The 21,542-nt window shown below is 33.3% G+C and overlaps 1 protein-coding gene across 1 annotated transcript in view; it reads right to left on the reverse strand.

The window, feature by feature from the left end:
* Window positions 1-21,542, reverse strand: part of LOC111636080 (cytoplasmic dynein 2 heavy chain 1-like) — a gene marked incomplete at its 3' end in the record, with an annotated part of 147,900 nt that overhangs the window by 15,457 nt on the left and 110,901 nt on the right. Inside the window, exons 27-30 of the mRNA XM_023381249.1 lie at window positions 20,316-20,434; window positions 15,621-15,803; window positions 11,479-11,702; window positions 8,437-8,552 (exon numbers count right to left, since the gene is read on the reverse strand). Coding sequence (XP_023237017.1) covers window positions 8,437-8,552; window positions 11,479-11,702; window positions 15,621-15,803; window positions 20,316-20,434 — 642 coding nt within the window. The remainder of the gene's footprint in view (window positions 1-8,436; window positions 8,553-11,478; window positions 11,703-15,620; window positions 15,804-20,315; window positions 20,435-21,542) is intronic.

Here is a 21,542-nt window from a genome sequence, read left to right on the forward strand (position 1 = left end):
TGAACCAATGTACAGTACACCAGATCTCTATGAAATCTGTCATTTGTCACAGGTATACTATACACCCCTGGTGGACCCTGGCCGAATCCTGTATGGGAATGGGTGCTAGTTAGTGTGCTCCGTATTTCGATCGCCAAATCTCAGGATATTTTGCGTCGACAGATAAAAGGTATATACCGTTGGATAACGCAAGTAATAAGGATTCCGTAAGTTTAAACATTTTGGTTTTCCGATCGGTAGTTCTAAAGTTACGAGCGTCCATAATTTTCGATTTTTCGGGCTCCTTAGGGCCCCATAAATACCATCGATTAAGTTTAACGACGGTTTTAGTCAGATAATACTTCAATCTAAGACGTGTATAAATTTCGTTCGGTTAGCTCTTACGGTTATTGAGTTATTAACGATAAAAAATTTTACCGTTAACAAAGAGCCACTCCGCCACGTGGTTGTTAGCCGATCGGTGTGGTTATAACCGTTCGGCGTAGGTCTCGGGGGTAGCGGGTAACTGCTTTTCCGGTTCCGCTTTTGGTGGAAGCTTTATCTTAGCCTTTTCTACCCACCGGGATAGTGCGAGCTCATTCGGATCGGCGGGTTAACGGCTAGGCGTTTAGCCGATTGGCGTTCTGTAGTTTTTTCGGAACAAATTGTTTCCGCGTTTACTTAACTGTTTCACGTGCTTATTGCTGTATTTGTTAAGGGCCCATCGCTGCCCGAGGCCTAAATCCTTGTTGTGTTAAAGTTACTTACATTAAGCCGATCGGCGTGTTCGAGCCGAACGGCTATTGTGGTATATATATTGGTAAGGAACGTTTCGACTTCGCTTCTCGCTCACAATGGAATCTCCAGTACCGCCTGAGGATGTGGAACAACTAACAGTACCATCTACACCATCAGTACCAGCCACACAATGTCCTTCGGTCAGTATACAAAATCTTGAAGACAAGATTTTGGGGGAAGCCAGCCTGCATTTAAAGAAGGTTATGGATCTCCTTCCCCCTACCAAGTATAAACCTTCACTGAACACAGAAGAACGTAAGGAGGTAAAGAACAGTGCATTACAACTGCACAGTTGCGTTATACAGATGTTCGGGATTCTGCGCGAAATGAGGACCAAACTAGAGGCCACTCCTGCACAGATCCCAGTCCAGAAATCACCCTCAACGAGGAAATCTTACGCACAGGTGGCCAGCGCTAACGTCGACTTCGGACCTGGCATCAGACCTAGTCACACAACGAGAACCATATCGGACTCGATTTGCACGAAGGTGCAGTCTGAGGGCACTGGAGGGACCCACGCCGTCCTCCTGTACCCACAAGTCGTAGAGGAAGGTGAGAAAATCGATATGAACGAGGTTACATCTGAAATAATCAAAGAAATCAAACCTCACAAGCTAAAGATAACGGTTAAGGCTGTTCGCAGGGTCAAGGCAGACGGAGTGTGTGTTAGGGTCGGAAGTGAGAAAGACAGTAAAGTATTAAAAGAAGCCATCAACGCTATATCGAACATACAATCGAAAATCAACTGCAAGATATCTGAGGGCAGAAAGCCCAGGGTTATACTACTGAACGTTCCCAACGCCATAACAGAAGAAGACATCATCAGAGTTATGGCAGAACAAAATAATATTTGGGGAAACAAGCCGACGGACGAAGTAAGAACAGAGTGTAAAATAAGCACAATTTTGAAAAACGGCAGAGTCAAAGAGAACTGCCGAAACGTTGTTCTGTCAGTCACGCCAGCCATCCGTAACATACTTATCCACCACAGACATATATCCATGTCGTGGTTTACGATCTACGTCGATGACTTCATACCGATTGTCCGGTGCTACCAGTGCTGTGGATTTGACCATTATGCACAGGACTGCACAAGTGATAAAAAATGTAGCCACTGCACGAAGGATCATGGCTACAAAGATTGTAACAGACGGCAGAAAAATCCAGTATGTGTTAACTGTAAAAAAGCAAACGAAAGCTTACCTGAAAACAAACAAAGACCGGTAAATCACAACGCTTTCAGTAACAACTGCCCAATACTACAACGGCTGAAGCAACAAAACATAAACAGAACCGATTATGGCCTATAACCATCAAGAGAATGTTACTCAGGAAACCCAAACAGACAGCAACCAGGTCAACAACAATACAACATGCACCAGCCATACGACAACAATCAAGATCCTCCAGCTAAACGCCCAAAACAGCAAAGCTGCATGTTCGCTATTGATAAAGACGGCAAGCAAAATAGAAAGTGATATTATAATCATCCAAGAGCTGTACACGATAGACAATAAGATCGTCCGATTTGGTAATTGGCAGGTCCTTGCAGGCCACTCCACCTATAGGCCGAAATGCGGTATTATAGTCTGTAACCCAGAGATCTGGACATAGCCCTCATTCCTCAAATCAGCTCAGAAAATATCTGTGTCGCTATCATGCAGCAGCCAAGTCCATTATATATCATTAGTGTTTACCCCAAGGGGTAAACACTAATGACCAAGGGTTCTCTCTAAAAGTTGGACCCTTCCATAAAGGTCCCGTTCGTCCAAGATCTCTCTCCAATTCACACAGCCAGATTGACCAGAAACTGGCTGGAACGTCAAAACAACATCGACATCTTAAACTGGCCAGGAAGGGGAGCTGATCTAAACCCAATTGAACATCTGTGGGAGGAGATAGCAAGGGAGCCATTTAATGCTTCCACACCGAACAAACTCCGGGAAGCCCTTTGTCAGAGATGGGAAAGATTTAGCAGCACAAACATTTGACAAAAGCTGGTAAATAGCATGCCAGACAAAATGAGAATGGTAATTGACAACGCCTGCTTTTGGACGAAGTATTAAAGATCTTCGCAACGTTGCTTTAAATGTTGATTTTCTTCTTCGGCAATGAATCATTCACGACCTTTTCCCTTTTTTGGTAAAATCATTCCTCTTTCAATATTCTGTTTGCAGATATTAGTAACTGTTTGTCTATTAAATTTAAACATTTTTGTTATCTCTTCGACTGTTTTCCCTTTTTCTCTACAGCCTAATTAAATGCAATATTTGTGTATGAAGTTTTATTGTATATATTAGTATATTATTAGTATTAGTTGAAATTCTTAAAACAAATAAAAAGTATAATTATAACTAAATCATAGACTGATCATTAAAAAACGCACTTCTTTCTTCAAAGGATAACTATCCTGAAAAGAAAGCATAACCAAAGTTGCCATAAAATACTCTATTACATCCATGAGATGTGGATTAAGAACTCATCTTTTCATCAAACTCAGAAAAGATCATATCCAAAATATAAGAAACTTGGTCAATCCAATTATGCTTACTAGAATGAGTTTGCATTTTTTGATATAACATTTTAAACAAATCTGATGGTAACAAATCAGTCTCTTTTGTAGTAAAGTTAATCATTCTTGAAAATGCACTTAATATAAATTTATTTAGATTTAAGAAACCATTGAGTAGCTCCCTAAATATGTTTTTTTTGTTTGCTTGATATTTAGTAAGTTTATAAATGAGAATAACTGAATTATAGGCTTTATTAAACTTCTAATTTGATATGATTTCAATATTTTTATTGGATACTAAGACCATAATTAATTTCAACTATACAGAAAAATTTGGCAATATATCAAAGGAACTGATAAAAGTTCTTATGAAAAAGAACAGATTTTGAAATAAAATGCATATAAGATTGAATTCTTTATCTTTATTTGATAATTCTTATAACGTTTTTCAATATTTCATGTCNACCTGAACGCAAAATCAGCGATCTGGTTCCACACTAAGGAAGATAAAAGGGGAAGGTTGGTGGCAGATTTTATGGACGCAAACGACCTCATATCGGTCAACATGACAACCCACCCAACTTTTCACACTCCCCATGCGGAGGGCTGGACAAATGCCTGTCTGGTTTCTGCGGACCTAAGTCATCGGATCACTGACTGCGAGACGTTGCTTATTCCGTCCGCCAGCGATCACAGATACCTCCTGACCCAAGTCTCTGACATCATAATCGAAGAACGACAAACTAATCATCATAGAATGCAAACTAACTGGGAGGAATTTCGGGAATGTTTTAGCAGGCAATGGAGGACCTACCATTTCCCTGATATAAAGACCCAGGAAGACATGGATGGATACGCAAAATTCATTACTGAAACCATTTTACTAGCCAAGAAACAAGCCACCAAAACAAAAATTACAAAACACAGAAAGACTTACTGGTGGACGGATGAATTATCCATACAAAGGGATAGGGTCTCCAAGACCCGCAGAAAGGCCTCCAGAACGAGAGACGAGGAGGAGAAAGCAAGGCTAAAAGAGATATATAAGACAAAACTAAAAGAATACAAGAAACTGATAAATAAAACGAGAACGAAGGCGTGGAGGGACTTTTGTAGTGACTCCAATAAAAACGGTCCCTGGGACATTCCCTACCACATAATCTACAAAAAAAGACAAAAGCTAAACATCCCCGACATCATCGAAATAAGTCACCAGGAAAACAACAACATTCCCGATATCCAACAAAATATCACAGAAATCATGGATTATCACTTCCCGATAGATATCGCAGAGGAGGACTCACCAATACACAATACTATCCGTACTGGCGCCGAAAACTACACAACAACGAACAACGACCAGCTATTCTCATTCCGGGAGGTGGAGCGGGCAATCACATCACTCGCCAATAAAAAAGCGCCCGGTTTGGACAATATCACACCCGAAATGGCGAAAGAAGTCTTTAAGGCCATCCCAATCTCGTTGGTCCACTTATTCAACAAATGCTTACAGACGGGCTTTATCCCGAGCGAATGGAAGGTGGGGAATATCAAACTAATCCCCAAGGTAAAAAAACCAAACCGAGCCCAGTCACTACAGGCCATTAAGCCTTCTCTCGGTACTCGGGAAGGCCCTGGATGGACTAATTATCGAAAGAATCAATTGGATATTACACCAAGGAAACCATCAAAGCCCCAAACAATACGGCTTCCGTCCTGGAAAATCAACAACAGACGCCGCCCTACAGGTTAAAACTTACATTAAAAATGCTTGGAAGAAAAACAACCATGCAATCTTAATCAGTATAGACTTCAAGAAGGCGTTTGACCATCTTTGGTGGCCGAGCGTCCTACACCGGCTAAAGACAATAAAATCCCCAATGAATATCTACAGAATCACCAAAAATTACCTCACAAACAGGAAGGTGGTATTCAGGAAGGGAACTATAAACATCGAAAAGAACATCAACAGGGGCTGTCCACAGGGCTCAAGATGCGGACCAGGTCTATGGAACCTAGTGTTCGACAGCCTATTAAACTTGTTCCCAAACTCCGAAGAAGCGTCCATCCAGGCGTTTGCCGACGACCTACTGTTAATGGTTGCCCACAGAAATAGCATTAGACTAGCAGAAATCTCCAACAAACATCTGGAACACATCTACAACTGGAGCACAAACAATAAGCTGCCAATAAATTTCGAGAAATGCCGGGCTCTAGTCTGCACCCGTCAAAATAAAGGCGGAAGACTACAAAGGGCACCCTGCATCTACATCGGAGGGAAAAAAATAAAGGTCGGCCAGGAGCTAAAGTACCTCGGCATATACTTCGACGAGAAGCTAAACTGGCAGCATCACATCAAGCAGCTATACCAGACTTCAATCCAACGTGCAAACGTGTTAAAATGGATCACGGGAAAAGATTGGGGATTAAATTTTAAAAACAAGAGAACTATTTATAAGGCAGCCCTTGAACCCGCTCTGTTGTATGCCATTCCAATCTGGTACGAAGCATTAAACAACATTCATGCAAAGAGGCAGCTGCTATCGATCCAGAGGCGCTACACCATACAAGTCTGTAGGGCTTACCGTACAGCGCCCACCAACGCCCTGCTAGTTATGGCCGGAATAACACCGATCCACATAAAGGCCATAAGTGTAGCCTACAAGTGGCTCATTAGTAAAAATATAAGCATTCAATATACGACAACAAGGCCGAGCAACGGGAACGAGAATGAATATACAAGAGGAATCTCGGACATAATAGAGACAATTAACAAAAACGGAATGGAAAGCATGCAGACAACCGGCATGGAAAGACGTCACCCACGCGAGGATAACATCTATGTAGTAAACCTTAACCCGGAAAACGACGGAAACATACAAATTACATGGGACGTCTACACAGACGGGTCAAAGAGCGTCGAAGGAACGGGTGCCAGTTTCGTTATAATGAACAATCAAGGAAAGGCAAAATACCAAGCCTACCTCAAGATGGCCTCCCACTGTACAAACATACAAGCGGAACAGTGGGCCTTATACAGAGCAATCAAGTATGTCACGGAGAACAACCAAAGATATAAAGGCCATATAAAGTTTCATACAGATAGCCAAACGGCACTTAAGATCCTCATGAACAAAAGAAGGTATACCGGCCTCTCGCAAGAACTAATATCAGCGGCCAATAATCTGGGGAAAACCAAGAAAGTCATCTTCAGCTGGGTACCGGGACACCAGGGAATCCCCGGTAATGAACTCGCAGACAAGCTGGCAAAAAGGGCTAGCATATTAGACGGTGAACCTACTTATAAAAGGCTTCCTAACACATGGCTTAAAAATCAACTGCACACGCTTGATATCAGCCAGTGGCAGCGTGATTGGGACTCTGCCGATACCGGCAGGACTACTCACAACTACATCCCATCTATCCATCTCCGCTTAAAGACCAAACATTACACTCCTGATGCCGAAACCTCGCAGATTCTTACTGGCCATGGCAACTTTGCCTCCTACCTTTGCCGATTCGGCAAACGAGAGGCTAACACCTGTAACTGCAACGACTTAAGCGAAGGTGATGGCAACCATTTACTCTACGACTGTCCAACCTACGAACAGGAAAGGCTCCCGTTTATGGGGACCTGCCTTAATAACGGTCTCAACTGGCCCCCAAGACCAAAGGACATTTTTAACAACAAAGAGGTCTGGAACAGCCTCAAGAAATACACCAAAAACACAAAGGCGCTGTGCAACAACTATCGTACTGTGACCGCAACATAGAATTCGTCATCTACCAACCACCCCAAGGCGGAGTTGAGCAGCATCATTAAAGGACATTCGAACGGCTGATGGAATGGAACTTTCGGTGGATCGGTAACTCTGTATTAGCTTCTAGAATCCACAGGGGCTGTGTAGGCAGCCGTATCGTCTTGTATCGCCATGTATCTTACGTGTTGTATAATTTAACTCGCGTATGTGTAATGTAAGTGTACCTTGTAAATATCAAATTGCGTTTTCGTTATCTCAGGTGTTGTAAACGCGGCAAAATGGCCGTGAAACTGTTTTTCTGTACCTCAAACCTATTAGTGTAGTAATTATATATCATATATGTTAGTTTTAAGTCTCCTGTTGTAACACGCGCGGTGAGCGCAACGCCGCCACGTATCCTTGGAACACGCCAATTGTATCTGTTTTTCCTACTTTAATCTTGTTACCCTGTAAATATAATTATGTTGACCATCTATGTACTATGTACAATATCGATGTAAAGGCTATATTGTAATCACGTTATAATTAACTGTAAATATTCGTAATTGTCTGTACTCGGTTTTATTAAATGCGATGCGGGTGCCCATGGTGTCTCCCATGCCTTATTTCACACTTTCCTATCTTACTTTCTCTTCACACTTCGACCACATGCTCTTCCTTTTTTCCTCTTCCAACAGGGCCAAGTCCGTAAACAAGAAACGGATAGCTCTCTCTTCCTTTGATCTAATGTAATGTAATATACACCCCTGGTGCATTGTAGGTGTAATGGCATCTTTGCTATTTCTTAATAACTTACAAACTGACGGGTTATGCCTGTATGGTATTGCACAGTTCAAATTATCTTGAACTATTTCATGTAGGCCTTAACAAGAAATTTAGGGAATTCTGCACACAACACTGATATGCTGAATCTTCTGTTTGAATTTTTTTCATTTACCAACTGCATGAGACCATCATGGCAAATGATTGGTAACCTCTTCAATCTTCATCATGCACATTCTGTCTGCCTTTCTTGAAAAGTCTTCGTCATCATCTAACCATTCTAGCATTCATTGCATCAATATAATATACATTGCAAATGTACAGTATCTATGAATTTCAGCCATCAGAACATTTTTGGCATTCAGAAATTTGATTACTATATATCTCACAACTAGAAAAAGTTAAACTATTGTGGAAATTTCAATAAACAATTATAAACATCAAAAACCTAAAAATGAAAACTTAAAATGTGTCTGCTTGATATCCATGATAACAATCAGTAGATGACAGCTGACAACATGCTTGCATGGTTAGGATGTGCAATTGAAACTTAACTTCTTGATGTGCCACCTATTTAATTATTCAGAATATAATCTAAAGTATTTTAAGTTATAGAATTGATACCTTTTTTATTACTTTCCTTATGCTTTTCTGTTTGAAGTAATTTTCCACAGCTTTGAAGAATAGTTTTCAAGCCTCGAAGACCCCAATCATAATGTTGTTGTTGTGATAACAAATCTCTAACAAATTATAGTAATAAAAAAATACTTATTTACAAATTTTGAATTCAAAGGATTTAAAAACACTAATTAGATTACATATATTAAAGAAATATAATAAAAATAAAATTATAATATTCAATAATTTACAACATATCAAAATTATAAGTTATATATAAAATTATAAAATATTTATCTTAACAAATTTTCTAGTATTTCAATTCAAAAATGATAATTACATCAATATCCAGATTAATCAAATATTTTAAATAATTGGAAAGAACAAAAATACTTATTAACTCAAACAAACAACTTGACACCTAAGTGCAAATTCCAGCATATAATGAACAAATAAATTTTAATGTTCAAACGTTTTCGGCAGTCTTTCAGAGGTCCTCGTCAGGAAAGAATGCACAAAACAGAAAAAACAGTTCTATCATTTGAAAAGTTTTAGCTTTCAAAAGTAGCAATGTCCCAATTTTTAAAAATTTAACTGATGTTCAATACAAAGATCATTATATATTACACCATATAAATAAATTACAGTAGAGCGTCGTTTATCCGAAAGCTGGTTATCCGAAACGTCCGTTATCCGAAAGCATTCCAGTCGGCAAATTTAAATTTTCGCTAGTTCTGTGGCACTGCAATCTTCGGCTATTTCTTGGGTTATTCAAATATTTTACGTTTTTGATATTAAATTAACATCTAAAGTATAATTTTTTATTGTTTTTATATTTTTCAATATATTTATTTTGTTTGTACAAAATAAAAAAATAATTTTTAACGATACAATAGTCTTCGTTAGGCTTAACATCGAATAAAATTCAACGCGAAGCGACACGCAACGGAGAAAAAATTTCAACACAAAATAAATTAATATATTTTTTCGTACATGATTCGTTATCCGAAAAATAAGTTATCCGAACCACCCCAGTCTCCAATTGATTCGGATAAACGACGCTCTACTGTATTTTTAAATAAAGCTATAAATAAATTCATTAATATAATATATGACGTTGTAAAAGTTAGCCTGATGTTTTAATGTATAAATGATGTTCGATAAAGAAAATTGTTTCATTTACATTGCATAAAGATAAATGATTAAGATAAAAGAAAAGATAATTATACATAAAAACTTATCATTATGCTTTTGTGGCATTGTAAATAATACTTCCATGAGGGCCTCTGAAAGATGGCCAAAAACGTTCATTTTTTAAATTTATGTTAAAATTTCTGAGATAATATTTATATCTGTATTTTTCATATTGTTTGGTATAATCATCTATTTTATTCATTAATGAAAATATTTTATATATTGATATAGTTGAGGTATTATATAATGCAGAAAAGAGGTGCTCATTTATTCCAAATGTTAAAATGTTGATAATAACATTTGATTAAGTGAATTTAGAAATCTAGGCATAGTTTACACTGACTTTAAAAAAACACAAATATGCCATTTTGTTTACCTTCAGAATGCTGCAACTAAAATGAAGCAATATTAAAGCAATATGAATTTGAATGTCCAACTATAAGGCATGTGGATTAAGCAATTAACAATAATATCAATATTAAATTTAAAGATAAAAAACTAGAATATTTAATAATTCTAAGAAAATTCAACTTTTAAAACAGATAGAAATATTTAGGTCTAGAAAAATTTAGACACATTATTACAGTGTCATATTAATGTAAGTGTTCATATAGAAATACAAAGTATTTAACTTAAACCACAGATTCAAAATCACAAATTTTGAATGTGCAAGTATTAATTTGAAAATTATAAGTTTATATTGTTGCAAATAATGTAAAGAAATAAAAAAAATGTGTTTCAAAATTTATTGATGAAGGCAAAATATTTTAAATTAATTAATTATAAAAAATTAAATTCTTATTAGCACAAAATAAAAATTTAATTTTTTCTAAAACTATAAATGCACAATTAACTATTTTAATTAATAAAAATAGAGAAATTATTAGTTATTTAATAAAATTGATATTCTTATTGATATTTAATTTATAATTTCAGTTTTTTATTTCATTGTTTTTCAACAACAAATGAGATAATTTTAATATTATACATTACTTTATACTGCCATATAATAAAAAATTGAAAAATAACTATTTGTTACAATTCAATTTTCTTAAAAGCAACTCTTTAAATTTATTAAAAATTTGTTCTTAAATGTCTACTTTTTGCAGCATAATACACAACTTTTTATTATTTATATATATTCAAATATACTTTGAAGTTAAAATATTCCTCAAATATTGATATACAGTAATACCCCAAACTTACACGATAGGTGGGACCGAGCGATAACTGCATAAGTCGAATTCGCGTAAGTCGGGGTATAATTTCACAATTTGTGTAAAATCCAAATCGGATGTATGTAAGCTAATAAATGTTCTCGTTAATCTTATCTCGTCTTTTGATTCGTTCACGGTTACAAGAAATCACCATATAGAGTCTCTCGAGTCTCCATAGATATAACAAACACAGAAATAAATAACACAAAATAAATTGTAGCTATGTGTCGATTCCATGCGACACTTCTGAACATGTAAGCCGAACAATAGTGTGGAGGGAGTGAGTAATCAAGAGTTGCGTGGCACTCAAACAAAAGACGAATCGATGAGATTTGAAAATCGCGTAACTCCGGGTTCGCGTAAGTCGGGGTAGCGTAAGTCAAGGTATTACTGTACTCAAAGTTTTATAAAATTGATTATTGTTAATAAATATTATTATAAAAGCTTAGAAAAACACATTAACAATAGACTAAAAAAAAGAGTCAAATAATATTTTTTATTCTTTTTAAAAAGGAAACTTTAGTCAAATCATTAAATCAAAACGTTTGTTAGAAAAATAAAGATAGTTAGATCTATTGTTAATCACTTTTTCCAAAATATAACAACTATAATATTATAATAAATGATAAAATCATACTTTGCTAAATTAAATATTGCTACCAATTTACAACCAAGAATTTTTGAATGCTTAAATCCTTCAGAAAATAGTAAAACTTCTGCAATAAGTTCATTATCAGGAACAGACATTGCAACAGGTCGAAAAAGTTGTTTTAAATTATCTGGTAACTTTTGTCTTCCACCATATCCTTTACCAGCTGGATTTAGAGTAATGAATATTCCAGAATTTGGATTGACATCAACCTTAAAAAAATAAATAAGTATATTTGTATATAAATGCAGTATATAAATATAAAACTCATTTATATTTCTATAGTAATTAATATCATATAATGAACAATATAATCAATCTAAAATAAATATATATACCGTAATTACTTGCATATAGGGCAAGGTGTAACTTTAAAGATCAAAATAAAGAAAATTAAAGTTATTAATACAATTTTAATTTTATTTCGTGTAATCACAAATAAAATATCAAATGCCTATAAATGTACACATTGTTCCACAAAAATTACTGGCATTTTAAACTTTAAGGAAAAATCTCGTAAAATTGACATAATTTGTTCATGTAAAGCTGGACAATTGGGAACCTTTTTTTGCCAATTCTTAACAGTTGAATCCATTCTCCATTGATTACACTTAAGAGTTTTTCCGAATTCTGATTTCCGAATAATCATGTTTTCACATGGGAATGGACTAAAACTCATATCAGGCTCCCGTGTGATTTTGGAATTTCAATTTGGAATTGAATCCAACAGCTTTGCTTTTCCTATTGCTATTCACCTTTATTCCTGACAATACACAAAAACAATTCAAACAACCCAGATAAAATACTTTTGTTTTTAAACACCAGAGTGTGAGCATCTGGTTAAAAGTGCAAATACACAATTTACAAAAATTATTGCAAAAACACAAAAATCATTCGCTTGCACATAGAGGACAACCTAGGTTTTTGAAGCAGTGAAAAATGAATAAAAACCTATAGTAAATCTGTAAATAAGTCATAAACCAAATATAAAATTGATAATATAGATTACTAATAATTAAAAAATAATAGTATCAGACATTTTATAAAAATGAATCTGAATGTAAGTACTGAATTAACCTTCTAATACAAAACCAAAAAAGATACAATTTGCATAAAAGAACTGAAATAATTAACTAAAACAGCATTTTTTTCCATATATACATTGAGCTTCTTCAGTTGGTTCAAATGTTCATGACAAAAACACAAAACATTATACACAATAATAAAATCACATTATTGCATATGGAGAATGTAGTTCATATTATTGATTAGAGATTATAGCTCATTTATCAAGATTAAAAAATGGCAGTTTTTGGGTAATTTTACCAGGAATTTGGTAAACAGCAAAGACTCCAGAACCTTTTGGCTACATGTCAGCTGGTTTCAATGTGACGAAATTTACAACCAATCATGTCATCAATGTAAAACTATTTGTGATACTTAAAAAGTTTAACCATGGTTGATATTAAACTACTCTCTCTGCAAATAACAATTGTGTTGGTGATTTAATGAATAATACAATATCATAGAATAAGTAACAAATATACCATTGACCTTCTCTTGCTATGCCTCTCTTCTTGGGCAGATCATTGCTCATAAGACTAAATACTGTATTATTTGTCTGCCAAGAGAAATAATTCCACATTCAATTAGTCATAACTTGCTCATTATATCCCATAGAATGAAACAGTTTGGATGATTGCATTATCATATCAAAACACTACTTTTGTGCCAAAATTCATCAAAATCGGTCAAGAACAGATTTAATACTCCTTGTAAGTGAAAGTGCAAAGTAAAATGATTTTCACAATTGCACTGTTCCCAAGTCCAGTTTATGGAAACTTAAAAAAAATCACAAAGTACCAGAGTTAGACTAGCAAAATTCCAATAGCAACAATAGTAATTTTTTAAATTTCTTTATTGTAGACGTCTAGAAAAGTCACTAAATCTCTATTTCAGCAATTGTATATTATATATTTTGTCACCAAAAGTATTTAAAGTCATCAGATCTGGCAACATGCAAACAGACAGGTTTTTTTCTATCTAGATCAGGCTTTCACTGCCATTCTTTCCCCCAGCTCACCTATCAGGTATGATACATTCAAGCTTGCATAGCTAACTATACAGAGTCCAAACTGCTACTTTCTTCACCACATTCTTAAAATATCAACTGCTATTATTACTACCAATGCATACTAACATTTCTATGGTGTAAAGTATTAGTTTGGAAGAAAAACAAAGTAATTTGTGATTACTTAAATTGGATCCTGGTGTGGTCCAGTTGTAAAACCATTTGCTATAGTATGTGAACAACAGCAACTAAACAAGGAAAGGGGAGGACAACCACCCATATTTGGGTCAGTGCAGATGTAAAGGAAAGCTTTGCATGCAACAATCCTGCTGATTAGTCAGAAGTTGGCTTCCAAAAAACCTTTAAATTGGGGGAGACAACCAGAAAAAGGATGGAGGGTAAGGCTTGGTACTGACAGCACTTAGATCTCAGATACTCAGCAAGCCACTGAGGATAGGGAGAGAGGCTACACTCCTCCAGAAGGGACACTCAGAAATGAGTGAGATCTGAGATCAGATGAAAGTTCAGATAGGGCCTCTCCACAGTACAGAAATTATCAGAAATTATTGAGTGGCCATCCCTGATTATTCAAACTTGTCCTCAATTGTTATTGTGTCAATCTGTATGATGAGATACCTTGATAAACTGTATTCTTTTGTAAATAAACTTATATATCGAACAAGTTGAGTGTGAAAGTATATTTCCTACGAACCTACTGTACTGTACATCTGGAATGTGCTACTCAAGAAAGTTACTTGAGGAGACTGAGGGCAGAGACTAGGAATCTTCATTGTTGGTATTATTCCTTCTTAAAAGATATCAGTTCAGGATTAATGTTTTTCAGGACTAAAAATTCTGATAATAATAGATGAAGAAAATGATAAATCAAGGAATGATTAATGTATGTTTAATTTTCATAGTTTAAATTATAATTTGTTCAGGGACTTTAAAAGTTGAACAATGTTTCTAGAAAAGAGATATATCCAGGAATAATAGATCAAAGGTTTTACTATAGTAAATTGTTTTATATATTTATTATATTTAGTATTTTAACTCTTTGTTCTGTTGGTACTAAAAGGGTCTTTTGCCATACCCATCGTGAGTTCTGCCATGCTCAGGGATAAAGTCTGACATATCCAGGCAACTAAACAAGTAAACAAAGGGGAGGACAACTACCCATATTCAGGTCAAGGATAAGGCCTGACATATTGACATCATATTGTCCAGTGAAATTCCTAAGGTTTCTTAATTTGGATTCAAACCCAAGTTCCTGGAGTGACAAGCTGATGCTTTTACATGCCTTGACCATCTGGTCATCCTTATTAATAAAAATAATAAAATGAATTAAGGAAATGTCTCTTCAATCTGAAAAATTCTTTCAGTAGACTACCTCACAGCCAATTCAGGTTATAAAACTTCTTTTATTGTTTTTTACGATGCATTTCAAGCTAGGTTAACCTTCTAGCTCCTCTTCAGTGCCTAAGAGTCTCCATAGGTTTACAATGGATTAATTTTCACACTTATATGGTACTTTTAGTCCCATTTACAATATTTTCACCATCTTTTTGCTCCTAATTACAGATTTTATTATTTTTCTTTCAATTTTCCAAATCATATATAGATGATATGGAAAATTGAAAGAAAAATAATAATATAAAATTTCTGCTTTTTATTATTATTTTTACATTTTATTTCCACAATTTTGTGAAAATATTTTTATTAAAAAAATTCAATATTTGTTTTATATCATATTTATATTATATAATAAAATCGCTGTACAGAACTGCCGTACAGAATAAAAATGTACAGAACNCATGCATTTTGCAAAACCTATGATACATTTCAGCTCCCACTGAACTCTTGCTTGCCCATCCCTGATATATATAATAATAAGTTACAAATGAAAAATAAAATAATAACAATACATAAAATATATGCAAAATTTGACTTTTTAGCTTAAATTCACATTTCCATAGTGCTTTTATCAGTTAAATATAATATAATATATTTTCAATTGTTAACATCACAAATATAATCTAAAATTGAATAATTCCTGTACCTTTCTATCAAGCAATTCAATTTCAGTAACTTTATTTTTTAAAGCTGATTGTATAGACTGGATCTGCACAGACAAAGCAGATAAAACAGCTTCTTCAAGTCGATTAAATTCATCAAAACAACCCCAAGCTCCACATTTTACTAAACCTATAAATATTCTATTCATTGATTTCACATCAATACCCTGTAAAAAATAATATATATCTTATTAAAAAAATCATAACGTTTATATTTACTTATTTTCAAGTATGTAAATTAAATTTTATTCAAAACATTTCTTTTAAGTCTATGAGATAATTATTTTAATTATTATTAAAGTTATAAATAAGTTCAACAATAATAATGATATATAATAAATTATAACTTTCTTAACCTACTTTTAATATAATACATAATACATATTAATAGTTGTGTATTGCAATACAGTTACATTACTTGTTTGATTCTGAAATTAATTTTAATTGATTTTTAATATTTCTATATACAGTATTAGAAAATTTCAAAATAGGAAGTGTGATTACAGCTTTTGAGTAGAGGAAATGATTATGAACAAAAAAGGAATAAAAATCTAGTGAAAAAAATGAAAAGTATCTTGTCAAACTTTAAGATGTCCTTAAGACTACAGAACTATCAATTGACATCAGCATTATTCCAGTTTTAAATAAGATGCATGTACCTACTGATTTAGATCCATCAGTATAATTCTTAATGTTAGTTGTTGCATACAAAGCTTGAAAATATAGGAATGTAATCTAAATGTTAATCTGAATTAATTAATTTTGGCAATTTTTATTTTTTTATGGTTAATATTTTATTATGTCACTGTTTTATAAATTAATTCTTCTTCTTCTTCTTTAACCATTAAGTCATGTACGACTATTGGTGACTTCATAGATGACTTTCCTCCAGCGAGTTCTGTGTAGTGCCCAGTCTTTCAGGTATTTGAGTTCCAGGCTGGTATCTGCTTTGATATTATCCATCCATATGGTACATTGCCTTCCCTATGTCCCTCTACCATTCCCAGCATGATCTGTTTTTCCAGGGAGTCAGCACGAATGATGTGACTAAAGAACTTTAACCTCAAGCATGCAATCATTGCCTCTAAGGAGATTTGTGGTCAAATTTCATTTAAGACTTTTTTATTAGTTGTTCTATCTGTCCACGTGATTCTAAGGATCTGCCGCCAACAGCAAAGTTCGAATGCATCTATCCTTCTTCTATCACTTTTTCTTACTGTCCAGCTTTCACAACCATAGGTTGTGATTAGGAACACAATTGCCTAGACCAGTCTGGCCTTAGTAGATATTGTGATGTCTTGGCTTTTCCAGATGTTGTCCATCTTGATTAGAGCAGTGTGGCCCAAGGTTAACCTTTGCTTGATCTCCTCTATGCATGCTCCTGTTCTGCTTAACTTTGAACCAAGAAAGATAAAGTCATCCACAATCTCTAGTTTGTGGTCATCTATTGTCACTTTCCCATGCAGTTCAGCTGTTGTCATGACCTTGGTCTTTTAAATGTTGAGCTTTAAGCGCATCCTCTCACTCTCGTCTTTTATGCTCTTAATTGAAGTGACCAGATCTTCTTCCGACTCTGCTAGTAAAGTTGTATCATCTGCATACCTGATGACCTTGCCTCCTATGTGGAAACCAAGGTCTGTGTCTTGAGAGGCTAACCTCCTAAAAATCATCTCTGCATATATATTAAACAGTGAAGGTGAAAGGATGCATCCTTGCCTGACTCATCTGTCCACTGTTAGCCAGTTTGTGTCATCATAGACTGTTCTCACTGTTGCTTCTTGGTAGTGATAGAGTGCTTGAAGTAGATTGATGATGTGATCAGGGAGATCCAGGTCTTTCAGTGTTCTCCACATTTTATTGAGGTCTACACAGTCAAAAACTTTACTGTAATCAATAAAACACATGTAGACATCTTTCTGAAATTCTATTGCTTTTTCCATTATCCATCTGATGTTTGCTATATGATCTCTTGTTCCTCTGCCTTTCCTGAATTCTGCTTGTTTACAGGTAGCTCCCTGTCAACAAACTGTTGCATTCTGTGCTGTATTATTTTGAGAAGAATTTTGCTAGCATTAGATATCAGAGCAATCATGTGATAGTTTGAACAGTCTCTGTAGTCATCCTTCTTAAACAAAGGTATTAAGATGGATCTCTTCCAGTCAGTTGGCCAACATACTGACAGCCATATCCCTTGGCAAAGTTTTGTCAGAATCTTGACAGGATCAGAATCTTATAAATTAATACATTATTACAATTGAAATGTTTTGATTTTTATAAAAATTTTAAAATGAAACAAAATTTATATTTGAATCTGTTTATTATTAGATGTTCAATCTCAATTAGATGTTTGAGATACAATATATCTCAAATAGTGTTTAATTGAAATAAAATATTTGATTTCTTAAATTGTGTAGTAATACTTTTGTTTGAATGAAAGATAGAGTCAATTGATACAAGGAAGTTAAGAAATATTGTTCATTTCTGATCATTTTAAATAAAGTAGAATTTCATCATGAACAGGAGAAAATTTATCCCTAATTATTGCTTGGAATTAATCAAACTGATCAACTTGACATTGATTTGATATTATTTTGGATGTACAACAGCTTCATAAATGAGATTTAGAACAATTTTTAATTGCCAGCTGTAAAATGAGGAAATATAATAAACAATATTGTGATAAAAGACTTGAGGCATCTATTAAATGTATAATGTAATTGAGCATCCACATTTTTCAAGTTAATATAATCTAATATAATTTAAAATAAAGACAAAAACTTTGTGAAATTTTAAGGCACTTGGATAATCAAACTCATTAGATAACAATTGTTTATAATTGTATTTTCAAAGTATTGAATATTCACTCATATAACTATTATATGAAGTTGAAAACATGAAAATCTTAGTTGATTTGTTATTAAATATTTTATTGTATATTTAACACACTTTATAAGTTAAGCACAATCAACATTTATAAAATTACATGTGTATATTTTCAAAGATTATGTATGTTGAATTTATTCTTTTATGGAATTTCTAATACAGTAGAGCGTCGATTATCCGAAAGTCAATTATCCGAAAGAATTCCAGTTGGCAAATTTAAATTTTCGCCAGTGCTGTGGCGCTGCAATCTTTGGCTATGTCTTGGGCTACTCAAATATTTTACGTTTTTGATACTAAATTAACTTCTGAAGTATAATTTTTTATTGTTTTTATATTTTTCAATATATTTATTTCGTTTCTACAAAATAAAAAAACAATTTTTAATGATACAATAGTCTTCGTTAGGCTTAACATTGATGAAAACTCAATGCAAAGCGACACGCAACAGAGAAAAATTTCAACATGGGATAGGTTAATATATTTTTTCGTACATAATCGGTTATCCAAAATATTGATTTTCCGAACAACCCCAGTCCCCAATTTATTCGGATAATCGATGCTCTACTATAATCTATAAAAGTTACTTGTCTTGTTTATTTTAACTGAACAATTACCTCTGAAATTTTGAGTACATAATTATGTATAAATACATGTTTATACTAAGATACTAATTTTTTTAAACATCAGTCATCTAACTGTTGCATGTCTTATGTGACATATGACATCATTTTTAGAATGAATAATACATATTTTGAAGAATAAAAAAAAATATGATATATATAGAATATAGATATGCAGATATAACAATATTATAGAATGAAATATTATCGATATTAATTTAAATAATCATTGCTGTATTTTTTTATTTCAATTTTTATTTACAAAATTATTTGTATTAGTTTGGCATTGATACCATTTCCATTGTCTATATAATTTATTGTAATTTTTTGTACTTTTTATAGTTGTTTTTTTCTATTTTATGCTGTTTTAAACTATTTTTTTTTAATTGTATTATTTTTTTCCAGAAAGAAGGCTGTTAAAATTACTTTAAAATTTTGTAATAAATAAAAAAAGAAGAAAAAATTGATCAATAGTTACCAAACTATCATTTGTGTTAATAACAGTTTTTTTTCAGTTTAAAAAATCATACACAACAATCCAGTTCAATTAGTATTGCCAAATGATCTGTTGGATTTGTTCTTATGCTTTTTTTGTTCATGTATATGTTCATATAATTATTAACTTTGGCTATTATAACCATTAGATACAGACTAATCACATACCCCACAAAAATCTTTATTAACTACTTTAAATTCTGGTAAGTATTTTGGCCTTTACAATGGCCTTCTTCAGCTGATCTGTTTTTTTTTTCCTCAAGAACTCAACAATAGACATATTGATACTGATGGAATTTAAAGTTGTCAATAAAGATTTTTATGGGGTATGTGATTATATCATATCTAATGGTTATAATGGCCAAGTTTAATAATTATACGATTTGTTGGAATCATCATAAAACTTTTAGTATTCCCAATGTTAAATCAGTTCAAAAATTTTTCAGCTACTAAAATTACTCATAAAATCAATATTTCAGCAAAAAGTTTTCTCTACTATTTCCTATGAAATGTACTAGATAAATTGTTTAAAACAAAAAATAATTCATATATTAAGCACTACATTCTAGTCTTTAGATAGAATAAATTTAAAAAGCAGATCAATCATTATAATCTAAATTTTCAGTAAAGATACAATTATCAAATTAATTTTATTAACATTTATGACATATCAGTTTTTACCTCATCACAATTGAATACTAGTACTTGTCTACCCATAAGATTTCCCAATGCTTTTACAGATTCAGTTTTCCCTGTTCCAGCAGGACCATATGGATATCCACCCAATCCCATTTTCATTCCTAAAAACAATATTACATATCATATTTAATAAATTTAAATAAAATAGAAGTAAAAAAATAAATTCACACATATCTATAAAAATTATGCATAAGTAAGACAAAACCTTTCACACTTTGTTTCTAGCAGTTTAATCACTAAGTACAAACGTTTTTGGCCATTTTGAATGGCCTTCTTCAGGTATAATAAGGTTGGTTGGAATGTTGGTTAGCAAATATTCAAATGACATCACTGTTTTTAAGTAGTTCTAGCTTTGAATGCATAAAAATTATGCAATAGAATGTTTAAATATTTTAATCATTACTCGTAATTCATATTTATTCTCCAATATCACAGTCATTCAAAAAGATTTTAAAGAAAATAAATTTTATTAAAGAAAGAAATATATTTAGAAATATTAAAAATAAAACTGCTACCTATTTTGTACTTGACCCCTCATTTGAAAATTAAAATTTTATTTGCTATCTTATAATATAATCGAGATGGAATGATAATAATAAGTGCAGAGCCCAAATGGTTATGAGTTGAAAGTTGAAATTTGGTACTCAATTAGGGTACACTGTGAGAATGCACATTAAAAAGAAATTTTTGGAAATTACTCCCCCCTTACAGGAGAAGGAGAGGGTTAACTCAGCTTATACTGTACTATTTTAGATGTGGTTTTTTTGTATTTTTGTGGGAAATCAAGCATATTTTTAGACTCATCTAAAAATTCTCTAATTAGCCTCAGAAAAAGGGGATTTAATTCTTGCACCTGGTGAAAACAGGTCAGATTGGCTATATAACTATAAAGGTATTATCTTACATAAGGATTTATCACACTGAATGACCAATCTAACATTTTAAAATTCTTTATTCCTCTACTGTATACATTTTAAAGAATTTTTAAAATGTGTTAGATTGGGCACTCGGTGTGATAAACTCTTATATAAAATAACCTTTATTAATATAAATTAAATACTATAATCTATATATATAAAAATGAATGTATGTCTATCTGTCTGTTTGTCCTTCATGCATTACCACACCGTTTATCCAATTGCCATGAAACTTTGGGAAGTTGTTTAATATACTCCCATGAAGGTTTCTGGCATAGTATGATTGCCATAA

Source organism: Centruroides sculpturatus, unplaced genomic scaffold, assembly GCF_000671375.1.
Source record: "Centruroides sculpturatus isolate CEXI.00-Female unplaced genomic scaffold, Cexi_2.0 scaffold962, whole genome shotgun sequence".
NCBI classification, from domain to species: Eukaryota; Metazoa; Arthropoda; class Arachnida; order Scorpiones; family Buthidae; genus Centruroides; species Centruroides sculpturatus.